The following is a 25,320-nucleotide window of genomic DNA, read 5'->3' as shown; positions in this document are numbered from 1 at the left end:
GATTCAAAGGATATTGGATAACTCAGTGGTATCAAAAGAAGAAGAATGATCTCTGCTCAGAAATTTCAGGAAACCAGGAATACTTCGAGGACCATCGTTGGTAGGAACTAAGGAAACTGATATGTGGCCTCCAATTTTTTCCCCTTCTTTGTCATTCTTCTTAAGTGTCTCAGGGCTTGGAAAAGCGAATCAGGTGGGCCTGGCCCCCATCCTTCATGGGAGAGAGTGGAACACTTTACTTAGCTGGCGGGCTAGCTAGACGGCATACAATAAAAGACTTCCCGAAGAGAAGGTTTGATGTTGTTACAGCAAAGAGGGACGGGATCTGGGTAGAAGGCAGCCGGACAACAGATCTGCACTAACCTCTCCTGAAGGCTGCCCCAGAAAGCATTCAGTATACACTGCAAAGTGCCACAGGGGAGTAAGGAAGTAGTATTTTAAGTTACATGAGGACAAAATTGTGAGTGTGCTCTTAAGTGAATGAAGGCATTGGCATCAGTCAGAGAAGGACCGGTACAAAGAAGGTAACAGGTTCATTCCTTTTAGCATTTGCTTTGGGTACAACATCTCCAAAGAAGCCACACCAACTTTAAATGAAAAACATGTCTAAATTCTCAAGATTTCTGTCCCAGTTGTATGAAGATAAATATGTGCGATGAGAAGTTCTATCATTAAAACTCGAAAGGCATTTGCTCACTCACATTTCAAGTGCCAATAGAATACCCTGTGTTGTTTTCTTAATTGTTTTTTATGTTACACGAATTTGCATGTTTAAAACACATACGTGCAAAACGAGCATACAGGAGTGAGTCGTAGATAAAATTGAAATGACACTTTCAAATTTGAGTTTGGATGTAATGCTTCTTGTTAGAGTGAGCAGCGTGTGCTGTGTAGGGCTTCCATTATTTCTAGAAGCACCATCTGACGTTTTCCAATGCTAGCTAGAAGCTGGAGTGTTTTTGTACTCACCAGCGAGCCTAATTTCTCTTAAGGACCATGGCCATGACTGTAGAGTAAGTGATTCTTCCTCAAATCGGAAGTCTGCTGTGCGCAAGAGTCCCTGTATGTATTCTTTGAAATATGTCGTGGATTTCTAAAGCTGGGAGGACTCCTTGGGACTGAATTTGATTTTTGTGCTCTTATTGTTTCTTTCTTTGCAAGCTCTTGATTTGCAACAAGCAAGGAAAATGAGTGAGCCAAAAAAAAAAAAAAATTGCTGGCATGGCTAGAAATAGAAATTAATGATTCCAATAGGAGAGGCAATGCAGAAATCCTCAGCTGGGTGGCAGAAAACAGAGCGAGCGAAAGTCAGAGACTGCTCTTTTTTAAAAGGCAAAACAAACAACTCACAGTGAGGTGTACGTGAAAATCATTTCTAATAATAGCTCATGGGAGGCAGTTCCCCGGAAAAAGACCGTTGGTGCACTGAGGAAATTAGAGTGAGAACACACAGCATCTCGATGTGTTACTTAAGGCAATGGAGGTTTGGAGTTTACCTTATGTGCCTTGTACATTGATTAAATACAAAATATATGCTGGCCATTTTTGACCATCATTTACTGTATTGATTTGTTAGCAGGGGAACTGTAATAAAAAAGCCATTGATTTACTGTCCTTATTTGCTTATGGGCTTTTTTTTTTATTATTCTTATTAATTTTTCCCGTTCTTTTTTTGGACCATTCCTTCTAGACGAATGCTGTGCTTCTTGAAGTTAGGAGAGAGGGGGTCCCCGTGGAACAAAGGAATGAAATCTTGACCGCCATCCTTGCCTCGCTCACTACGCGTCAGAACCTGAGGAGAGAGTGGCACGCCAGGTTAGTTCTCTCATGACATGGGATTTGTCGTCCCCGAAAAAAACAAGAGCTGTATTGGGCTGAGCCCTTCCCCATGATGGGTCTCACCCCCTCTCATTAGAGGGGCCATGAAAAGTCAGCAAGTTACGGATGGTATCAGCCAGCGTTAGCTCTCTTGCACATGGTCCCTCCATTCATTGTAATGAGCCATGATGTCATCGGTAGGTGTATATGATTTATCCCTGAGTGTAACGTTTTGCATCAATTTTGCATCCTGAGCATGTAGTATAGAAGTATCTGATGCTAAAGGAGGCTTTTAATCAACACTCTAAAGACTAACGTTGCTGCCTGGTTCGGGCAGATGTCTGGGAAATTCACACCGTGCTCTTACACCACTCAGTGAGAGGTAGGTTGCTTGAAAGTGGTCGAATGATGAACCCCAGCTTAGAAGTGGCCAAGTAGGAATTATGTTGGCTTCAACCTAGTTTCTTTGCCCATGGACTTACCTGTGGTTGGAGATTTCTTACTGGTAGAAGTTTCCACAAATCATTGGTTTTTACAGAATTGAGGCTTGGGTACTCTAGATTCTGTTATCCTGCTCTTATTTGAAAAGCAAGTCATGGGTGCAAGGCCGGAACCACTTCCCCCCAAACGGTAGGTAAAAATCGTTGAATTATCATCCGTCTCCCAGCAAGAGGGAGAGGAATCAGGAAGATCGTGTTGAATTTTGTCTTGGAGTCTTTTTTGATGCTTAAAAATCCTGTGTGCCTGGGAGTCGAGAACGTTAATATTTCTTCAAGTGGGTCCATGCAATAGAATTTGTAATTGGTGGCTTTGCTAGTAACAATTATCATGAAAATCAATTTGTCCAAACAAGGCTGAAGGTGAGCATTTCCAAGAAAGGAGACAGGTAAGAGTACAAATAGTGCGTTCCAGCCGGGTTTTGGAAAGTGGTTTCTCAAGTATGTGTTTTATCTCTAAATTCAGACTTGCATTGAAAGAATAATTTTAAAATTCACCTTGATACTTTCCCCTTCCCCTCTTTTTTATAGTGTAGTCAGATCAGAGTAAATGACAGTTTTGGCTACAGTAATTAAATAATCTCCAATTTAACTTTTCTTATATTCTAACTTCAGCGTATATATTCATTAAGGTATGCATATTTTATTAAATACTGGAATATCCATGTGGGGACATCTAAGATGTGTTTCTCTCTGTGTTTAACCTTTTATATCGTTTCCCCTGGTGATTCTTATTAAATAGGAAAGAGAGAAAGAAAGAAAGAATTTCCCTGTAATCTCTCTTTGAGCCCCCACCCCCGCCCCCACCATCCCTCCAAAGACAGCTCAGAGACCAAATGTTGAGGATGGATGTCTTCTGTTGAGTGCATTTGGTTTGTTAACAATAATTCCCTAGTATCCCAAATCATCAGACAACATGCCCAAAATGGCCTGTTTAAAAGGAGTCTGGTTTCAGCATTTCTGGCCCTTAACTGCTAACAATTTAATCAGGAGCTGGAGCCAGTGTTGAAGTTGATGGAGTCTAGCATTTGAAACACAAATTCTCAAGTCCTTTGTGGCAGGGGAGGAGAAAAGAAAGAGCTTTAGCAGCTGACAGTCTGCAGACCCCCTTAAAACTAAACACCTGAAAGCAAATTTCAAGAGGGTCATGTCTTGAGAGCTCAGAAGGAAAAGTGTCTTCAGAGTATTAAATAACCGTCCTCCTCCCCCCACACCCCTTCTTCACCCCCATTTGATGTTTCCCATCCCAGTGACCTATCTAAAAGACTCACCCACATGATCTGTATAAACAGACTGTTACCATACACCTCTCGTTGCCTCATCAAAGCGTCCTCCGGCCGTCTGGGACCGGGTACTGGCCCGAGTGGCCATCAGGCGGGCAGTGGTGAAAGTTATAAAACACCCACTGCCACGCTCACCGAGCCGTCTGCGTTTTCGCCACCGGCCCATTGTGGACTTTGGAATTACACGAGGAAAAATGTGCTTTGACAGAAAATAATTAGCGCTCGCCAAAGGCCGAGCCATAGGTTATAGTATTTTACTTTCATCAAAGCTATCAGGGGATCAGTTAGATTAGATAATAGAAATTTTTTCCTCCGAAAGTTAAATACAGATGACTCTAATTACCTCCGATCGCACATTGGAGAATGCGTTATGACTAGTACAACTTGAAGTAATGTCGGTCAGCGGAGACTCCGCGGCTGGCAATGACTTTGATAGGAGGCCGTTGTCATAAAGGTTTTTCCCCTCCTCCCCGCCCCGCACCCCCGTCTCCCCGCTCCAGCCGGTTCCTCTGCAGTAATGATGTTAGGGAGAATATTTTAAAGCAGAACTTGTAACTGAGTTTTAAAATATTTGTCTCTCTCTCTCAGACCAGGAGCCTTGCCATTGTTTGGGACTCCCTGAATTCTCTTAAACTGAAAGCATATGTTCCCTGTAATTTAGCTTTTTGAGGAAAGCGTCACTTCTGCATGACTCGGGGTAACCAAGTTTGTCACAGTGTCCCGCAACCCCGCGATTCCAGAGGCACATCTGAATGCTGTGGGTTTCCTTCCCCTAGCTGGGTAATCCCATAAACAAGCCTCTCCAAATAGGCTTATTAGGGCTGTCTATTCACTTCCCCCCGAGCTGAATGATCCAAAGTACATCAGGAGAAGCTGTGTGAATGCAGGGTAAGTGTTAACAGAAGTGGTACAGAATTTCTGAAGATTTGGCTTTGTTTATACAGTCCACTCTGCCTGATGGACAGCTTGTTATAGCTTTTAAAGAACTGGGCAAGCCCTCTGCTCTGACCCCTTCTTGACCTCCGCAGCCCAAAGGTCAGTCTGCAGCTAATAAACCCTGAGGTTCTTAGGGTCTACTGTAGGAAAAGGCAGAGAAAGAGCAGCTGCTGGGACTGGGTGTCCCAGGCTAGGCGGCGCGAGGGTCACTCTCTGATAATGAAAATGATTACCAAATTATATGGAGGTTTAACCGCAATAGGGAGAGAGAAGAGGGCGGAGCCCCGCGTATTAGGTCTGATAAATGAACTGTGAAGAAGGCCCATCTGGCTCTCAACGTCTTGTCTCCCCCCCTCTCCCTACCAAGGGGAAACATTTTAAAATAACAGCAGTACATATAGACTCAATGACCCATGCAAGGAGCTGGAATGGATTAAGATTTAATGGTGCCAGTGAAGAAATTATCATTTGAAAAGTGCGCTGAAGAAAAGGTACAGCTCCCTGTCCGTGCCCGAGTTGTTTTCCTAAATAAAATACAGCAAAACATCGGCGCCTTGGTTCATTTCCGCAAATCCCTAGCACCTTTTCCTTGATTGCAGAGAAGTTTGAGGGCATGTCTGTTGTGGAATAATTATCCGTCGTCAGCTGAAGGGAAAGGAATGGGCTTCCTTTGCCTTGAACGTGTCGGAATGAGAATCAGATATTTTATTTTCAGCTGGCTCGCTCGGTTGAGCCAATGTAGGTAAATCAAATGTTTGAGAAAATGCCCCACAAAAAAATGGCAGTCCACTTCAGCCCCTGGCCACCGGACATCACGCATCTTTGGATGCTGAATATCCGTGTCACTCCCAGACGCTGTTTTGTTCTTACAACAGCTTTGCCATTTCTTGTCTGTACGAGGAAGACAAAAGCACATAATGTAAATTGAGTAGATGGGTTTGTTCCTTTCTTTATCCCTTTTTCAAAGAACAGTCCTAGCGATGTTAATTATTGCCGCCACTGGGCTATTGCCGCCACTGGGCGGGGTCATAAGCTGGGCGTGGTCATAAGCTGGGCGTTCACTTACTGTTAATTGATAAGAGTAATCTACTTAAAGCTCTCTCCCAGCTCCCCCTGAACACAGGGTCCCGGCTTCCGACCAGCGACGTCGGGCTTCATGGGCTTCACAAAGCTCTCTGTGCTCTCCCTTCGAAACCGCGGGTACAGCCCGTGACTCTGTGTTCTGAAACAGGAATGGGTTGATTTCATTAGCATTTTTGTATGTTTCATATACGTACCATACAGAGAACACCGCGTGAGAGGCTGGGCATGAGAAAATGCTTCTGGCAGCCAATTGAAGAAGGCATCTGGGGATGAGATTCTAGCCGGTTCCCAGAAAGGGGCTATGGAAGGCAGCGGAAAGGAAGGTTGGGGAACCATCGTTAACCATAGTTGAGCGGCAAGTGGCTCCAAGCCACTCAGGGGAAGTAGATCACTGTAGCCATCTCTACAGACTAGAATTGTTGTACCATAGAAAATCCTCTTGTGTTGAACTACACTGTCTGTCTACATATGCAAGTGTTGCCCAGACAGTAGTTATATTTAAAATAGAAACAAAAATCTTCTAAACATTATCCAAAGTCCGTGTATGTTTCATCCTAAGTTTTGACTTGACTGCCCGCGGGGAGCTGGAGTGAGCGGAGAGCTAGACGGAGGCTAACACGGGGAGTGGAGGAACACTTGTAGAACTAACGGTGCTTTTTAACTTGGAAACAGCGCCTTTAAAGTTTTGCTAAGTAAGAAGCAAATACAAAAAAAATAAGCTGAAAGCCAGGCCATTAGGGTTCCCCCCCAATCAAGATATAATTCACAAAATACAAAAATTCATATAACATAAAATAATTTTAAAGTATTACAATTAAGCGATGATGAGGAGGATGATTTTTTAGTATATTTACAAGATTATGCAACCATCACCATTATCCAATTCCGGAATATTTCCATTACCCCAGAATGAAACCCCAGACCTGTTAACAGCCACTGTCGATCCCCCCTTCTCCCCACAGTCCCTTGCAAGCACTAAGCTTCTTTCTGTCTCTATGGATTTGCCTGAACATTCCATGTAAATGGAATCCTACACTCTGTGACTTTTTTGTGTCAGGCCTCGTTCATTTAACACAGTGCTTTTGGGGTTGACCTGTGTTGTAGCCTATGTAAGTACTCCATTCTTTTTTACTGCCAAGTAATAGTCCATGGCTTGACTAGACCCGTTTTGTTTATCCATTCACCCGGCCGCTGGACATTTGGGTTGTTTGCACTGTTCGGCTGTTCTGAATCACACTGCTGTGTGCATTTGTGTACAAGTTTTTGAGTCTTCCGGTCTCCTGAGTGTAAACCCAGGAGTGGAATTGCTGAGTCATATGGTCACTTGAGGACTTGCCAGACTGTTTTCCACATCCGCTGCCCTCTTTTATGCTCCCAGCAGTTGCACACAAGGCTTGCAGATTCACCACAACCTCACCGACACTTACTTTCCTTTGTATTTTTGATATAAACATCCTAGGCTTGTTACTGTGGTTTATGATTTGCATTTCCCCGATGACACAGGATGTCTTGAACATCTTTCTTGTGCCTATATAAGAACATTAGGTTCTTTTTTTTTTTTTTTTTTTTTAATTTGAGAGAAAGAAGGTCAGAGGGAGAAGCAGACTCTCCATGGAGTTGGGAGCCCGATGTGGGACTCGATCCTGGGACTCCTGGATCATGACCTGAGCTGAAGGCAGTTGCTTAACCAGCTGAGCCACCCAGGCAGCCCAAGGTTCTTATTAGGGGATTTAAAAACATAGCTGATGTAAGCACTTACCCCTTTAAGTGGGAAGGAGCTCACGAGCCCGGCGCATTGAGGGAAGGGAGCTCCAAATGAAGTTGTGAGAGTACAGCTGGGCCCATTTCCCATCTCCCCTGGGTAGGCCCGGCCCTTTGTTTATTTGCAGGTGGCCGTTCTTTTTTTTTTTTTTTTTTAATTTTTATTTATTTATTTGACAGACAGAGATCACAAGTAGGCAGAGAGGCAGACAGAGAGAGAGAGAGAGAGGAAAGCAGACTCCCTGCCGAGCAGAGAGCCCGATGTGGGACTCGATCCCAGGACCCCGAGACCATGACCTGAGCAGAAGGCAGCGGCTTAACCACTGAGCCACCCAGGCGCCCCTAGGTGGCCGTTCTTAATTTGTTTTCGGAGATCCCCTCCCCATTCCTTGTCCCCTTCTCATATGTCTCCCCCGGTACAGCATCTCTCAGCATTGCCCACTGGATAGGAATGTCCCTGACTAAATGGAAACTCGGTCTACTTACAGCTCCTCCACTTCTAGGCTCAAACAGGATTTTCGATGGTCCTGTGGCGGACAGCTTTGTTTGGGTCCAAGGAGCCTTTAAATGGTGCTGAGAACAGTTTAAAAAAACGTTTATGGCCGTTTCTTAGAAAAGCTTTCAGACCTACTTGCTTCCAGTTAAAACGAACTCGCCAGATCTAGATGGCTTTGTATACATGTCTTCCCCATGCTGGGCTTTGTCAGCTCAGAAACCTGCCAAGTTAGCCCTTTTTCCGGCCGAGAGAACCATCTTCTCATTGACCGTCTTATCACTGACCATAGTCACCATAACCTTTGCCGTCACATTTAGCTCTAGGACAGATCTATCTTTGTCAGGGCTCCAAAATCTAGCTGTTAAAACCTTTTCTAAAGCCACTCAGCTTCGAAGCTGTGATCTGGGTGCAGCAAGGAAAGCCGTTTGTGGAAGTTACTTCTGCAGATCCACTCTGGCCCTAGGGTTTTCTCTGTGGATATGTGGCCTCTCCTTTTGCCTCCCAGCAGGCCTGAATGATGTATAAAACTAACAAGTCGATCCAGTCCAGCTTAGCAATGAACGGTTATTTATGGAGTGCTTGTTCTGTACAAATAAGTGTGCTCAATGCTCTGGGAAATATTAAGATGAGCATGGTACAGTGTCAGTTTTGAAATAATGCGCTGGGGAGGGCAGGATGGGCTAATGGGAACACGGTGGCTGGCCTGTAGATTTTCATTCTTCTTCTGCAGGAACCTGGAAGGTGACTTAGCCCTGGAGTCTGCTCCAGGGGAGCTTACAGTTCGGTAGGAGCTTACAAACAGGAATCACCTGACATGTGTTGTATGTGTACCTGATTCCGTGCTGACATTTTGTCGCTCCTCCCGGAATGTAAACTTGGTGAGTGCAGGGGATTTGCCTGTTCACCGACTGCAAAACCCACAGCCCAGATCATTCCTCTGTTAGAACCACGCCCTGGGTGGGCAGGAACCCTGGTGCCTGTTGGCCACAGCTCCCCGCGTCTAGAACAGTGCCTGGAACTCAAGAGTTATTCAGCGTCTGGCTGAATAGAATAGCTTTCCTTGCAACCTGTTCCTCCGTTCATAAGTACTTTGAGGTCCTTTTTCATTTTGAAGAGGAGTGACCATTGGAGATGCTGCCTGTTGCTTTTTTGGATACATATTCATCTCCTGCCCTAGGTGGAAACCCTGAGATTAGATGTGAGGAGAGATCTCTGGTCTGTAGTTCTTCAGTGTCCCAGTCTCAAGACCACATCCTGAGCCCTGTTTGCAGCATGAGCGAGGAGGGATGCTGTGTGCACAGGCTGGCTTGGGTGCTTGAGGAAGAGCCCAGAAGTGGACACCATGGAACTGAGCCGGGACCAGGACAAAAAGACAGGGTCTCACTCCTGAGGCTGTGATTCCTGGTCTCTTGCCATTCCCGGAAACAAAATAGAACTGGGGGGCGGGGAAAAGGCCTCCCTAGAGCCATTTCTCTGCACAAGAGGAGGCCTTTTAGCCCAGGAGGGGCAACACTGAGTGTAAAGGTGACTTCAGGGGCACCTGGGTGGCTCAGTCAGTTAAATATCCTACTCTCGATTTCAGCTCAGGTCATGATCTCATGGGTCATGAGATCAAGCCCCGCATTGGGCTCTTCACTCTGCGTGGAGTCTGTTTGAGTTTCTCTCTCCTCTCCCTCTGCTCCTCCCCGTGCCCCCCGCGCACCCGTGCCCTCTCGCTGTCTCTCTGAAATAAATACATTTTTTAAACGTGGCTTCCAGTTTGAATTTTACCCGCTCCAGGCAGTTGCTTTCTCCTGGTTACCTGCCAATATCCTGATGTGCCTTTAATGGTATCAGTGCAGTGATGAACATTGAGCCTTGGTGACCTGGCACGTGGGCCTGGATTTGTTTGCCACCCCCAGGAACGGTGGTCACACGAAATGGAACCACTGGCCTCAAGGACAAGCTAGGAGATGACGAGGCTGATGTTACAGGCTTCTGAGACAGCATGTGACGGAGTCGTCTGCCCATGTCAACTGCTGTCACTCAGAGGGGCTGCTGCTCTTTCAGGCCGAGCGAGTTGAGAGGCAGAAGCTGCAGCGGTCTCCGGTCCGGTAGCTGTCCGCTGCAGCCCACTGAGTTTGTTTGCGGGCCTGGGGGAGCGGTAAGTGAAGGAGCTTCCAGGGAGGGACAGGAAGCCACCAGCCTGCTTGCCATCCCTGCCTCCCCTTTCTAACGCATCTGTCCGATCTCCTTTAATAATTGCCGTCTCCGCTTTCTGCTGCCCTTAGCAGAAGAATGTCCTTTGTGTATCTGAACCAGATTACTCCATAAAACCCAGTAACTCCATAAAACCTTCTCATAAATGTGTAGGAATTGAAACATTGTATAAATTTAGAGCGAGGATTAAATGAGTCTAGAGATAGGGTTACCTTTTTTTTTTTATTCCCAAGCTACAGCAACTTATCTTAAGGAGGCCAGTGTTGTTAATGTTATTACCATTGTTACTGTCATTATTTGAACAGTTTTATGGGAGACAAAAGCCAATTGACTTCTGCGCATCTTTTTGTAAAATCAGCGCCTAGCCTTCAGCATGAGCTCCACTCCCAGCAGATTCTGACGGTGATCGGTGGCGGGTTATTTCTCACCGGCAGCTCTGCTTCAACTTTTTGAGAAAACATCGATGAATCCATTTATTTACTCCACAAATACTTCCCAAGGGCTTGCTGTTTGTCAAGCACTGTTCTGGGTGCTAGCAATGCAGCCAGGAGCCACATGGATGAAAGGGCTTCTCTCATGGAGCTTATGTTCTAGCGGGAGGACAGCCAAGAACTTGGCTCCTAAGCACAACTCTGGAAAGTGAAAAGCGTATGGACATTGCCCTGTCCCGCCTCTTCAGCAACACTCAGTAGGACCCAAATAGGATCCTGCAGTCCAAAGATGTGACATTTTCTTTCCTGATCGGCATCATAAAACGATCAGTTGTTGTAAAACTTGCTGTGCCCGTTCTGGTGAGTCACAGGAATGACTGAGCTACTCGCGGAATACCAGTGTCTAAGGAATGCCATGCTGGGGCGGTGGGGCGGGGGCAGATCATTCATTTCTCCTTAGACAGTCTGCACTCTGGCTCCCAGCGACTTTTCGAAAAGGGTGTCCCCTTAGAGGTCTTCGCTTTGGGAAGGCTCAAATTCAGGCCAGGTTATACTCACAAATGTCTCTCTCTCTCTCTTTTTTTTTTTTTTTAAGATTTTATTTATTTATTTGTCAGAGAGCGAGAGAGAGCACAAGCAGACAGAATGGCAGGCAGAGGGAGAAGCAGGCCCAGCAGAGCAAGGAGCCCATTGTGGAACTCTATCCGATGGGATGACGCTGGGATCATGACCTGAGCCAAAGGCAGACGCTTAACCAACTGAGCCACCCAGGCATCCCACACAAATGTCTCTTAAGAGAGAGGCCGGGCCTACCTGTGAGGTGGTAGGGGATTGCGCGTGTGAATGCACGCAGGCAGTTCGTAAGCGGTGGTTATGGTTACGGGGAGTTGAACTGTCAGTCATGCATTGACTCAGCAAATATTTATCGAGTGCCTAGCTGGTAGCAGACACTATCGCAGGCCTGGAGGTTATAGAGATGAGTAACACTTGACTGAGGAAAATGTATTATGCAATAGCGTATAATTAACGCTGTGAAAGCATTTTAGTCAGGACTCGGTGCAAAGAAAGTGGGAAGAAAGGGAAGAAAGTGGCCCGCTCTCCTGGAGTGTTCTTGTGTGACTGTCATTATTTGCCCGGCCATTGTGGGGGAGCCTGCTCCTTTGTGAAATTGTGCTGGCTGCAAGTGGGACGGCAGGGATTTGTCCCCGGAAGGGGTGAGAAATGGGCGGAGAAATCTATACGCGATTATGGGTCACAGGATAAAATCTGGGCTGTTTCTTTCCAGAGGGAAATGCGGGGTGGCGAGGGGAGGGAGGGGAGGAAGGATTGCTTTCTTAATGATAAATGGGGGGGGGTGCTTTCTTTCAGAGCACATTTCTTTAACATGGCATGGAGGTTGGGAGCAGAGATTCTGAGGAAGTTGCCTGGGTTCTTCCCTCTCTTCCTACTTTCTTTGTACAGAATCCCAGCATAAACTCTGGAACAGCATTTATCCTACTGTATTGCATAATACGTGTCTATAACTCTAGGTAATTACAGGCAAGTTACTTAACCCCTCTTGAGCTCACTTTTCTCATTTGTAACTTGTGCAGGAGATAAATAGTATTTCATAGGGCTGATGAAGAAATCCCATGTAAAAACACCCCAGAGCAAGTATCTAGGAGCTCAGAAAAAATTGCCCACCCCCCTTTCGATCAAGATAGGAAGGTCGAGAATAAACCTGGCCACATTCATCCTTGGAGAGCATGCCTCTGTGTGAAACCCCAGCTTCATGGTGGGGCCCCTTCTCCCTGAATTGGTGTGGGGATGACAGATTCTGCCCTGTGCTTAGGCCCTGGGCTAAGCACCGTCACATGGAATTGACAGACAGAGGCCTGAACTCCAGCTTGAATCCTGTCTCCAGCTGGCTATTAACTCGGGGCCTGTCACAGACACTCAGGGTCTCAGCAACTTCATCTCAAAGAGAAGCAGCTCGATCCAGGTGACCTGGAAGGCACCTTCCCGCTGGACAAGGTGCGGTTCTGTGAGTCAGAGCCCAGGGAGCACTGGTGGGGTAGGTGGTACCTCCTGATGGCTTCACCTTTCTCCCTCCACTGTCCTTGAAGTCTGCCCTTGTGCTCCCTGAGGTAAGAATAGCAGCTCCCATGCACTGGGGACCCTTGGGTGCCAGGGTTTTAAATGGTTCAGGAGGTGAGAAAACAGAAGCAGAGAGACGCAGAGGAACTTGCCTAAGGCAACACAGCTAATGGTGGGAGCGGAATTGAAGCCAGGCCGGCCCAGCTCAGACCCAGGCTGGAAGGCCACTGCGGGAACCGCAACAAGGCTTTACAACATAGGGCTCAGAGCCCAGGCAGGATCCTACCCCATGTGGAGGAGGTCATGTATGTACCCGGGGGCACTTTTTAGTTGTGGGTGCCCCTCTCTCTATGAAGAAGTAATTTCCAGCCCATGCTTTATGAATCTCCCAGCCAGAAGTCTCTTCAAAGAGTGTTATTACCTTTTCAGCTAATGTCCGTCTTTTATGTTGTACGATCTTATAGAAAGTGGGAGTAGGGGTGTCGATGAGAACATCAAAGTTTAGCCTCCCAGAATCTGTAAAGCCTCTAAGTGGAGAAATTCTGAGTCCAGGTTGGTTAGTCAAGGCTGATCTGAGTGGGTCCCCTTAAGGTGAACGGGGAGCTTGTATCTAGTCTATGATGGGTCCGTCGCCTGCTGTACCGTGTGTTCATGTCTAGGAAGCCATGTATCTATTGCGCACGGAAAGTCACCGTCGTACTCTCTCTTTCCACGTCCCCAGTGCATTTTACCAATTTATGCCGTAACGTATATCCTGGGTTACAGATAAAAGTTGGACTCTGCATTCAGCAGAGGCAGTGATGGGGGAGAGGGGGTGGGGAACAGTTCTGCTGGCCTGTAGGGGACACTGTTGTATCACACATCAGAATGAGTCCCAGCCTCTTGTCTCAGGACAGAAAACAAAACAAACAAATCAAAAACCAAAAATGGGTCAATCACCTTCACATTACTTACTGAAATTATTTGAGTGACTCCCGTGTGTTTAGAACAGGCACTGCTTTCAGGGTATCGATCAGGCCTTTCCGTATCTGTGCACGAAAGGAATAGTTTAGCGTTTCTGTCCGGGGTGGGAGTGATTGACAGTTTTCTGATTAGCTTTCTCTCCATACTGTCCTCTGGACAGGGTACTTTTTAGTTCAATAAACCGTTAGGTTTAGTGGACTTATCTTCATTTTTCACTAAGACATGCCCACATCAAGTTGAAATGCTCGAGTTCTGTTGTATTCTAAATAAATATCGTCAGCCTTTTGAAGGGCATTTTGGAAGTTCTGAGTGTCTTCTTTTTATCCATATCTTTTTCTTTGCTGAAGAAAGGAAAAAAAAAAACCATGCCGTTTACCGAGAAAATGAAGTCATGTCTATGAGGCATGCCTGTGTAGGGCTCGCTGTGAACACCAGGAAGCTCGCTGCCTGACGCTGAGCCCGGCTCTTGGTTCGGCCTGCCTCTCTTTCCAGACTGCAGACATCCTCCGTATCCGTCCAGGTGCCCTGTGGCCTTGCCAGCAAACCCTCCACCCGCCCACCTCCCCCCTGGCCAGCTCTGGCCCCTTCCCTACTGGAAGACAGGGCCCTGGAAGGCGATCGTAATTAACCCTCGGAAAGCCGAGGTGCTGCTAAGGCAGCGAGCGCCGCAACGATTTTGTTAGCTTGCTTCATTTCCAGTTTCACCATCAATTACGCCATGTGTTTCATCCAGTCGCTGCTACCCTCCCAGTGTTAATTATAACCTACAAGACTGTTACAGTTAATTTTATGGCAAGCATATTGTCTCTTCAAGGCTCCAGAGCAGCTCATAAATTATCGTGAAGGTAAAAGGTAACTTGGGGAACTAGTTAGGAAAATTCCATCCATCTCGCTTAGGCGCTGCAGCTGCTAATGTCAGCTGCCCGGCCGCCGCCTCGTGAAGGAATTATGGCGGGTCAAGTTGAAGAGGGTAGGCCCAGGCTGTCACCGAGGAGGAAGGCTGTCCCGGCCCTGTCAGGCGAGTACCTTCTGCCAATCCCTGGTGGTTTCACTTCGCAGGCAGGAAGAGGCAGGCCGCGCAGGTGGATGGTCCCCAAGCTGTCTGTATTCATTACTTTACAGAAACTTGTTGTAGGGAGGCAGGTCTGGAGACCTTTCCTCTTCTCTGTTGTCATGATGTTAGGCATCATCTGCAAAGTGGGAGAGAGATAACTCTATAACTATAAACTCCGGCCTTGGGCCGGGGGTCGGCGGGCCGGAGGGGCAGGCGTCTGCACAACCTCCCGGCGGCCCCCGTCTGCACCCCACGCCCACCCCCAGAAGGGCCTGGGGCTTCCAGGAGCCTTTATGGGTGGTGGTTTTTGTTCGCATAATCTGACAAAGGGAGATTTCACTGTGAACGCGTGTAGTCTAAAATTGCCTACTAAATAAATTAGCAGGTTATCTTATTGGGATAATAAACACACTCTTTTTCCTGTTTTCTTCACACGAAGTCTGAGCTTTCCATTGCCACCCTCAGGGCACTGGCATTATTATTTTTAATGACTGAACACAGGTCTTTCATTTAGCTTGTTTGTAGAGTGACTGTAAATGATCTTTCTGCGGTGGGTTCTTCGTTTGAAATTCCGCGTGGTAGGCTCGCTTGGAGAGCTTTGAGTGGCCTCTGAGAATCTTGGAGCAGCTCCTGGAACAGGCTGCTGCAGGGAGATCAGAGAGGGCGTGTTAGGAAGTCCGGCTGCAGGCGGACATCTCCGTCGGATAGAAGCAGAGCCTCAGGGAGGGTACGCCAGAGCTCTGGCTCGCCCTGGAGCTGCTGCTTTCTCCCCCCGGTATTTCAGAGCGTTTTCTCCACCCAAAGGCTCACGAGACCATCAGGCCTGGGCTTGCGGAACCGAGAGAATGAGACTCATGTGGAGGGGATTCAGAGGCCACGTGCCATGCTGAGATTGCATCCCAGGTGGCCCTGGGCTTTCCCAAGGAAGTGTCCTCCTGAGCCCTTCCTGATAGCAGCACAATACCTGGATAGTTGTGAGTTTTCTAGTGAATTCAAGCAAGAGGTTGCAAACTCGAAGGTCCCCAGGGACTGGCAGTTACCCCAGATGAATGAAGCTAAGGTAGGGGGAGGGGTTGAGGTGGGGCTGGATCCGTGTTTCTAGGTCCTCTAGGTTTTCAAGAGAAGTAGAAAATGGAGACTGTGTTTATGTACTCATGAAGTCGTCTAATTATTTAAACATTAGCGGAAATTCTTTTTTTTCATATATGTTTTAAAGGTTTATTTATTTGAGAGAGAGTGCATGCCTCTGTGTGAGTCAGGGGAGTGATTGAAGAGGGAGAGAACCTCAAGTAGGCTCCACGCTGAGCACCGTGCTGAGCACAGAGCCCGTGGCGGGGCTCCATCTCCCCACCCCGAGATCATGATCTGAGCCAAAGCCAAGAGGCAGCTGCTCAGCCGACTGAGCCACCCAGGTGCCCGTCCCCATGTTAGCAGAAATTCTCATGTTTGTACCTTAACATTTAGGCGAATTAATCAGTACCTGTCTGGAGACTGGATGGTGTGGTTAGGATTCTGATACAGATTGGAAGTCCTGCCTGCTCTGAACGAAAACTCTTTGCCCAAAACTTTCTCACACTTCTCAAGAATAGAGATAATGACCCCGGCCAGGAGACCAGAACGCCATCTGGGTACTGCCTACTGTGGTCTTGTGACGTGCTTCTACTCTGCATGGGTTCTTGCTTGGAGGAAATATTTGTGTGTGTATATATATTTATTTATTTATTCTGCTTCTGACTTGGCAGTCTCTTGTCTTTCCTTTCACAGAGAAAGCATATGAGAGTTTCTAGAAGTGAATGAGGTGTGTGTGGTGTTCATCGTCACCACAGAAGGGGTGTCAGTAACAATGTTGGCAGTTGTGAATCTGAGGCAGACTTTGATCCTCGGGGGGGAAGGGTAGGGACTCCGCTGCTGGTGATCACCATTTCTCCTGTGGCACCTTCGAGTTTGTGCCTCCTCCCCAGCTCCACCGTGGGGGAACCCAGCTGTTCTTTTGCGGCTCAGAGATGTCATGTGGTCGGAATAATCTCTTAGTCTCACTGATCCAGACTGGGGCCCACATGGAGGTGTGGTCTGGGACGTTGTTCAGTACATGTGGGTTTGATCTTCTGGAGAAGGGGAAAATATAAAAACAATTTCTTTCCTTTAATAAAAAGCAAAAAGTAAGCCTAAGCCCTGGCCGCCACTAAAGTCTGCTGTTACGCATGCGCGGCTGAATTTCATCGTAAATATTTCATAAGGGCTGTTAGAATGCAGCCAGGTTGACATCACAGCCCCGACTGCACCAAAGGAACCATTTCACTAAAATAAGCCAACATTTCTAAAGAAACATGAATTTCTAATGTAAAGTTAACATCAGGTCAGAAAACCCTCTGGAAGAAATGTCTGTATCAATGTTTATAATCTCTGCATTTATGGATTTGCAGTTTGTGCAAAAAACTCCCAGAGAGACTTTATTTTGGTTGAATAAGACCAGCTCGTGAAATAGTCTGTATATCCAAATCCATCCTAACCCAATGTCTTGGCAGGCTTTTGTATAAATAATGTCTTTTCCAAAACGTGTGTATTTGAAAAAGGAAGAGGGAAATTAAGTGGCACACCGTGTCTCTGGGTTGCCATCAATTGACAGAAACCTAGAAACAGCAAGCGAAGACTGACAGTTCATTCATTCTTAGAGCAAATTACAGAGCCGTGCGTTAATTTATTGATTTAATTGAGGCATGGAAGGTTGCTGTGAAGAGCAAAATGTCGACCCTCCTTTCATTTTCCTTCTTGTGTGTGTGTGTGTGTGTGTGTGTGTAGTAAAAGTTTAGTTAAGCGTGCCCTGTTTCTTGTGGTTGTAAGTATGTCACACAAAATAATGTGTGAGGTTTGGAAGCATTTGGCAGAAAAGGAATGAAAGGATATTCACATTTTGTAAAAACTTAATCCACGTTCACAGATGGTCCTGTTCAGGTGCAGTTTTAATTATGAGGTAAAGAACAGCCCCACACAGTTGGAAGTCATCTTAATAAATGGAGAGGGGCTTTTGTCTTCAAGTGTCAAAAAGCCTGGTTACTGAAGAATCTAAATACCTCATGTTACAGGGGAGAGTCTCAAAATGACCAGGATGCTTGGAGAAAGCAAAACGCTGGGCTTCTTGTAAAGATCAAATGAGTTCACGAGAGATGTTTCTTAAGTGCGTGGCTTTGAGCTTCCTTAATATTGGTCATTTTAGCGAGAGCTTTTCGGCTGATACATGTGCACCGTGGGCATGTTCACGTGATCAGAAGGAAAATAAACAGAACAAATTGCAAATAACATTAAAAAAATTTAATCCCAAATGGAAGTATTTCTTTACGGTTCTTAAGCTCAGAGGGCGGCTTTGCCCTTCAAGTGATCGAGTGCTCTGAAGAACTAATAATAATTCAAATGCTGCTGTAACTTACAGCTTGCATTAATAACACACAAATAGAACAGTCTTCTTATTAAATATTAGTAATATAATAATGTCTTACTGTCTTTCCCTTAGTGGGGAATTATGAGGACCTCATGTTAGGACCTCAGTGTCCTGACATAGTTAATTACCCATGGATAATGGTTTTCAGCCATCGCCATTCTGAGTGATGCAGCTTTGTTGTTGAAGGGTTATTAGGTGTTTGCAGACTCAGGTGCACTGTACCTGTGCTCTCGCCTACGGAAGCAAACAGCTGTGGTTTCTTTACCATATTATACATCACATAGAGCGTCTCATTTATTATAGCGGAGCTAATGATGCAGGCGCAAACCTATGTCCCGTTCTCTGTGGCGATCATATATTTGCCGGGGAGATGTTAGCTTGTTTTTCATAAGTAATTAATCTTTTCTTGTACCAAATGTATCACATGAGAATGGGTTAGCGCCAGGGTCAGAATACATTTAATCTGGTCTGCAGAGATCGGGCGAGACCTCTGGATAGAGTGGCATTTTTTCTCTCTCACAAGGGCCTCACCCTGTCTGCAGTCCACCCACCAGCACGATGCTCACGTTACTTAGGAACTTGGGCTGATGAAAGGGAATCATTTTCAGTCCTTGAGCACTGAGACAGGACTCGGTCCCAAGTAAGTGCTAAGTGAAATCAGCCGAGTGACAGTCATCCTCGCTCAGTCCCTTGACAAGGCTGCATATTGTCCACACCGATAGTTGTGGGTGGCAGGTTTCTGGCAAATCCGAAATGCCTCCTGGTTCCTGCATAGGTAGGCCCTCATGAGATGTGCCGGGGCCCAGCACAGATACCCCTAAAGTATCAGATACATGCCCAGGGGGCGCACACGGTGTTTTCATCATACCCCCATGAACACTTTTTAATTTTAAGAGTAATATGGTTTGTTTTAGATTAGGCAAGCATAATTAACGTTTGGATCCATGGTTCTCAACTGATACTGGTGAGGACAAGAGTAAAGTCAGTCTTGAAGTTTTGGGCCTAAAAATATTTTTTTAAGTTAATATAAAGAAAAACACTAGGAATACAATGGAGGGTGGTGGTTCATGGATATTGCTAAAAATCATGACGAGGAATCACATCATCAAAGCTTAGGAAACACTGGCCTCACGCACCACAGGGGTCAAGAAACATGGTTCTCTGTCATAACGATGCTGTTGATGATGAAGAAGGTGGTGATGACCATCATCATAATTAATGAAATAGCTAACTTCAGTGACTCTTTGTTCTATACCAGGTACTCTTCTGAGTCTTTTACCCAGATGTCCTTATTTTCTCTCAGGCCAACCCAGTGAAGGAAGTGCTACTTTTATTTCCACTGTACAGTTAAGGTACCCTAGACCCAGAAAGACTAGGGAATTTGCCAGAAATACCATAGGTTGTAAGTGACCAAATCAGGACTCGAACCCAGGCAGTGGGGGTCTGGTGTCCTCTTTTTAATCATGGCATTTTCCTGCATCTTGATGGATTGAGAAATACTGCCTTCTGTCTGTCCTCTAAAGAAGAAAGGCGGAGAAACATGAAAACACCCAGCACCGCACGTAACAGTGTATCTGTTCCTTATGCTATATAAATAATACAGTATTGGTGTTTCTATTACTTGTAGATATTATATATTTACTCCTGTATAATAAAATAATGCAGTAACCCTCCAGGTGTTGTGAGGGCTAACCTGAGGGGCTGATGAGGCCGTGTCATGACTATATTCTGAGTTCCTGGCTTCCTTAGACAGCATCCTGGGTGTACACTAGAACAGATGCCTTAGAACTTGAAATTCTTTATTCAAATTGATGAGAAAAGGCAGGAAGGCAGGGAGAGTATCACCTTACTCTTTCAGTTTCTGCCAGAGAGCCCTCCAAAGAAGTACTACACGGGGAGAATTCACATTTATTTCTTACCGTCCAAGTGCCTCTGGAGCATAAAGTCTTTGGCAACTTCTCTCTTGCTGTACTTAGAAAAGCATCCTAATTCTTTTCCCTGTTTACTTCAAATATATAGAAACATTACCTAATCTTGTCTGAAATGTAAAGTGAAACTCTTCAGCAAATAGCAGGGTTATATGCCCAGAAAGAAAAGCCAGGGGGTTAACCTATGAAAATTAATCTCAACTCTGAACGAATGCACCGAAATGAATAAAAGAACATAGCCTACAGGACTCATATGTAGGTGGGAGTTAGGTCTCCCAGGGCCCAGAGCAAGACCAGAGGCACACATCTGAAGCTCTTCCGTGACCCTTGCTTTATCTGGATAGAAAGTCCCAGAAAAATGCTCAAGCGGGCAAGAATTTGCATCTGGTTTTCTCATCTGATGTTTTCCTAAGCCAGATTGCCCCATTTCCGTCAGTGGTGTTTCCGACGAGTTACGTTGCACAAGGAGACTTGATTGACTTGGGTTAAGGTGTGGAGAAATGCACAACTGGGCCATTTAGGACACCTGCCCCGTGCGTGCTTCCCAGCCAGCCTCCCTGTGGGCCAAAGGGCCACACAAACAATTACTAGTGAATTGTGAGGTGCTCAAGGAGGAAAATTACAGAACAAAATGGGTGGAAGGAATTTATACTTTTGTCATTTCCAGTTGAAGCCCTGGCTGAAACTCATGTCTCGCCTCGTCGTAATCTATAACCATTTAATTTGCGAACAAGACGTAACCGCTCAGGATCTGCAGCCTTCTCCACCAGTATAATCAAAACAAGAAGCATTTGGCTCTGGAGAGTAAACGTCGTCGATCTTTGACTTCTCTGCCCCACCGTTTTCTCTCTGGCAGGCTGAGATGAAACAGAAAGCTGATATTTGGAGCCACTGGAATTGCAGGCCTTGTAATTTTGAAATATCCATTTTATCCCGTGTAATTTCTTCCCTAAGATTCCTCAGTCTAAATCTGATACAGGTAGGAGCCAAGACAAACAGTAACCATTTATAGTCACCCAGACCAGTTTGAATTTCACCCTAATGTAAAGCAAAGAGAGTTTTTGGCTTCATTTCAGGTGTGTAACAGGGGTAGAAAATGCATTTAAAATTTAGCAGCAAATGTTACCATATGTTTCCATAACAACTGCAAACTTTTATGTTAGAAAAGCAATAATATAAACACATAGGAATCTTGGAACAGTAAACTATTAATTTACCAAATATAAAAAATCCAGCATGAAGGGGCTTTTATAGCCACAGAAGCCATGAGGGGGCCCAGCATCCTGTGAATTTCTCCATTATGGGGCAGAAAATACTGCCGGTTGGTTTAAATGAACAAATCTTTTAAAATTATAGGTACAGTGTCCGTTCTCCACAGCACATTTTTCTGAAGCAATGTGTGGTGGTGCCAGCTCTGGCTGATTTCCTGTACCGTCTTGAACTAGGCAAATACCCCCAAGTAGCTGCCCCCAGCGCACGTCTGTGAAGGAAGTGCAGTTTTGTTTTCTCCGTCCTAGCTTTAGACTTGAGAGTGGAGGCTGGGGTGCGGCATGGAGTGTGGTGCCCAGGGGCTGGCTCTCATGCCTGCCCAGGAAAATGTGTGCACGGATCGTTGACATACATGGAGAAGGCTTGCAGTGTTCTCTCCCACCCATTTCGAAATATAAAAGAGACAAGAGAAAAAGGGGGAGAATAGGTCTGCTTGACCACATCTTAAGAAAGAGGAGTTAGCCACTACAGTCGTTGAAATCACCCCCAGGAGCAATGCCGTGTTCTCTGATTTCTCTGTGGGGCAAAGAAGTCATCTTCTTTTTTTTTTTTTTTTTAAAGGTTTTATTTATTTATTTGACAGAGAGATGACAAGTAGGCAGAGAGGCAGGCAGAGAGAGAGGAGGAAGCAGGCTCCCTGCTGAGCAGAGAGCCCGATGCGGGGCTCGATTCTGGAACCCCGGGATCATGACCTGAGCCGAAGGCAGAGGCTTTAACCCACTGAGCCACCCAGGCGCCCCAGAAGTCATCTTCTTTTAAAGTATGTATCACTAACCTGGTGACCTGTGCATGGGTCTTTGATTTGAAAGAAGCCCCCCCCCCCCGCCCCGCACCGCCAAAACCTACCTCAGAGCGTGGATAAGGTTTTGAAGCTTTTCCTGGAACACAATGACGTTCCCTTGTCATTGAAGGTGAGATGATGCGTCTTGGCCAGCCCCAAAATGTGCTCCGTGAGGTGACTATCATCGAATATACCAGTCAGTGGAAGAGAAGAGGCGGTCAGAGGGAGGTATGCTGTGCTCCAAAAAGGAAGCGTGGAACTCCCCAGGGGGCAGCATTCGGGGGGGGCCCTGGTGTGGCTCCCGGTTAGAGGAAAGGCTGCAGTTCTTTAAATTTCAGAAAGTAGAGGAAAGAAGCACCACCCTTCAGGTAGCAGGTGCAACTTTGCCTCCCCACAGCCTTCACAGTGGAGCCAAGCCAGAGGGGACATTGGTTAACGCAAGGCTCGAAGTGTTCATGGGCCAAGAACAAGATGGAGGCTCGCGTTCAAAGTGCTGAGGGAACCTGGTCGGGCAGGAGTGAGGGTGGGAAGCACAAGGAAGGGTAGAAAAGAGATATTTTGTAAAGACCGGATTCATTCCCTAGTCCTTGATGGGCCTCGTTTGGGGGCACAAGCCTGATTTCCTCTGGTCATCACCTTTTCTGGCAGGGTTAGTAAGAACGTTTCTTGCGTTTCCGTCGGTGCTTGGCCACGGCACAGCACCTCTTGGAGCCTTAGTGAGACGAGTCTGGCGTTAGTCTTGAGGATCCTTAATTTGTGTCTGACTCCCCAGTGGCATGAAGATGGGTGGAGGGTTAAGAAGAAAGCAATGTCCGTTCATTCACTCAGAAGATATTTAGTGAGCACTTACTATGTACCTGGCATAGGAGCCACAAGGAGGAACAAAAAACACTGCTGGCCTCTTGTGCTGGTGGAACGTAGGGTCGAGTGGAGGAGAGACTGAACACAGGTGAGCAAACAAAGAAGGCAATGTCAGACGAGGAGGACTGTGGAGAAAAGGAAACAGGTGAGCAGTTGGGAAGGGGCCACAGAACTTCTTAGGGACCTCCGAGGGAGCCCCACAGGGCAGAGCTAGGAGAAGGAACAAGCCAGCCAGCCCAGAGCAGGGTGCCTGAGGGACAAGAAGGTGAGAGGAGGTGGAGAGGCCAGAGGGGTGAACGCCAGGGTGGGGGGACAGATTTCATTCCGTGATGGGGTCTGCTGACTCAGAATAAAAAAGAACCCAGATTCCATTTACAAAATTTTAAAGGTTTCCTCGTGTGCCCAGTGCTGCGGTAGGCCTTCCAATCGTAATTACGTCAGAAAAAAAGACGTTCTTGTACCCCGAAGTACATGGTGTCAGCCCTCAGCAAAGCGTGAGCTCCTTAACAGTTGGGAAGGTCTTTGGGGAAAGAGGGACTCAAAATGGGGTCAGGGGGTACTGAGATTGAGCACCTACTGCGTGTTGATGCTTTCTGTGTATTTTTTTCACTTTTATTCCTAACGATAATCCTCCAAAGGTGAGATGCTGTTCTGTCCATTCTGTGGATGATGAAACTGAAGGCAGAGGAAACTAAATGAAGACAGCTATTGAGAAAACTTTAACTTGAACCAACTTAGCATGTTAGAAGAGGAACAAACCCTAGCAGGCATGACCCACTAACGGAAACGAATCCTGTCTTCTATTGGATAAATAGCATCTATGATATAGCTCCCCGCCCGTGGATGTGCTGAAATGTCAAAACAATAGGATCTGTGTTTGTTTGTAGAGATCTGGAGCAACAAAAGGGCTCTAGGGAGCCGGTGGTCTGTTGCGAAGCTGGTCTTTGGGAGAAAATAGGCTCAGTGAGAAGAGGCAGTGCCATCTAAGTGGCAAGAAAAGCAGAACTGGTCCCTGGGGAAGGAGAGGAGAATTCACAGAGGAAGTAGGGGCTGGGTGTGATCTTGCAGGGTTGAGGAGGACACCGGGACAGAAAGACCCAAAGACATTGGAGGTAGAACACACCATCACTGGTGTTGCTTCCAGGAGGCGAACGGAAATGCCACTAAAAGAGGCAGACCAGAGCCATGAAACACCCAGCATTGTTCTCTTTGGTCATGGGATCTCTAACCGACCCTATTGAAAAGGTGCTTCTGTGCCATTCAGATACTTGCCTCAGGGGTCCTCTCCTTAGGGTATCTTTTGGGGCACGGCCCTGGGGGGAGATGGGTCAACTATTCGGCACCCTTTTTTCAACTGAGGCCATCTCCCACTAAAAGTTTTCTTCTCCCCTGGCTTCAGCCGGCCTGGCATTTCTGACAGACGCATAAACAGATGCATGCATTGTTGCTAATGACAGGTGATTATAAGAGGCGTGGGGGCCAAGGTAATTAAACCACAACTTGACAGGAACATTTGGCAATGCAGTATTTCGGCATTAGAAATTTCTTTGCAGCACACTTTCTCCCCTTGGTTTGGTGAAGATACTTCATTTTTATTCTTGAGAATGTGGTGCTTTGGGATCTGAAACTATCCTGTCTCAACTCCTGGTTCGTTGTAGGGCTCCAGAAAATGGTGACCAATAGAGAGTGTGGGGGATCTAGTTGGTGTCTCAGACCCTTTCCATGGTCTGCTCTGGAGCAGGAATGGAAATGGGTCTGTGCCCAAGTGCAGGGATTGTATCTGACATATTGTTATGTCCGCTTTGATAGTGATAATGCCCTGGAGAGAAACATAAATTATTTTTATGCCACTGTAATTTCAGCTTCTCTCCCTATCACCTGGGTTTGCCTACGGTTGCTGCCAGGGATCGATCAAAAAATGGCTTACTCCATCCATTCTCTTGGCCCCCCAAATTCCTACAATTAGAAGTAAGGGAAGAAAAAATCAGATCACTGGTAACCTCTTGTTACAAGGAACCGCAGGAGAAGCAGTCATCAAGGTCATGGAATTTGTTCATTTGTTCATTAGATTTAAACGCAGTTAAAAAAACACACACTACGTTCTCTTTGCTGTCAGGATCGTTAGGAATGCCTGTTTTGACACTTAGAGACTATGTCCTGCTCACTGCCAGTGGTGGCTAGCTTATGATTCTGTGTTTGAGGGAATCCGATCTTCTGTTGGATAATAGTAGATCTTCATAGGCATGACATCGAGAGTTTGACTGTGGGGCGAGCTGTACCGCTGTGGTAGCCCACTTTTTCCTCATATAGCTAACATCGACTCTTGAGCATTGTCCTGGCACTCGTCTGAAATGGGAGCTTCTCCCAAGCAGGTTAATTCATTCCTTTGCAAAACCAGCTTCTGAATATTCTTGGTCTAGTGTACTCGCAGCCGCTGGAAGAGATCAG

The 25,320-nt window shown here is 46.4% G+C and overlaps 1 protein-coding gene across 3 annotated transcripts in view; it reads left to right on the top strand.

Annotated features, from left to right (window-relative positions):
• Positions 1-25,320, top strand: part of FTO (FTO alpha-ketoglutarate dependent dioxygenase) — a 308,362-nt gene that overhangs the window by 208,029 nt on the left and 75,013 nt on the right. For 2 of the 3 annotated variants that reach the window (XM_045989037.1, XM_045989036.1), the window contains exon 8: positions 1,691-1,815. In XM_045989037.1, coding sequence (XP_045844993.1) covers positions 1,691-1,815 — 125 coding nt within the window. Of the gene's footprint in view, positions 1-1,690; positions 1,816-4,186; positions 4,281-25,320 lie in introns of those variants that run through there. The other variant, XM_045989038.1, reaches the window with a different exon arrangement.

Source organism: Meles meles, chromosome 19 (assembly GCF_922984935.1).
Source record: "Meles meles chromosome 19, mMelMel3.1 paternal haplotype, whole genome shotgun sequence".
Classification (NCBI taxonomy): Eukaryota; Metazoa; Chordata; class Mammalia; order Carnivora; family Mustelidae; genus Meles; species Meles meles.
The sequence above is the reverse complement of the archived record's forward strand: the minus strand, read 5'-3'. Positions and strand labels throughout refer to the sequence as shown.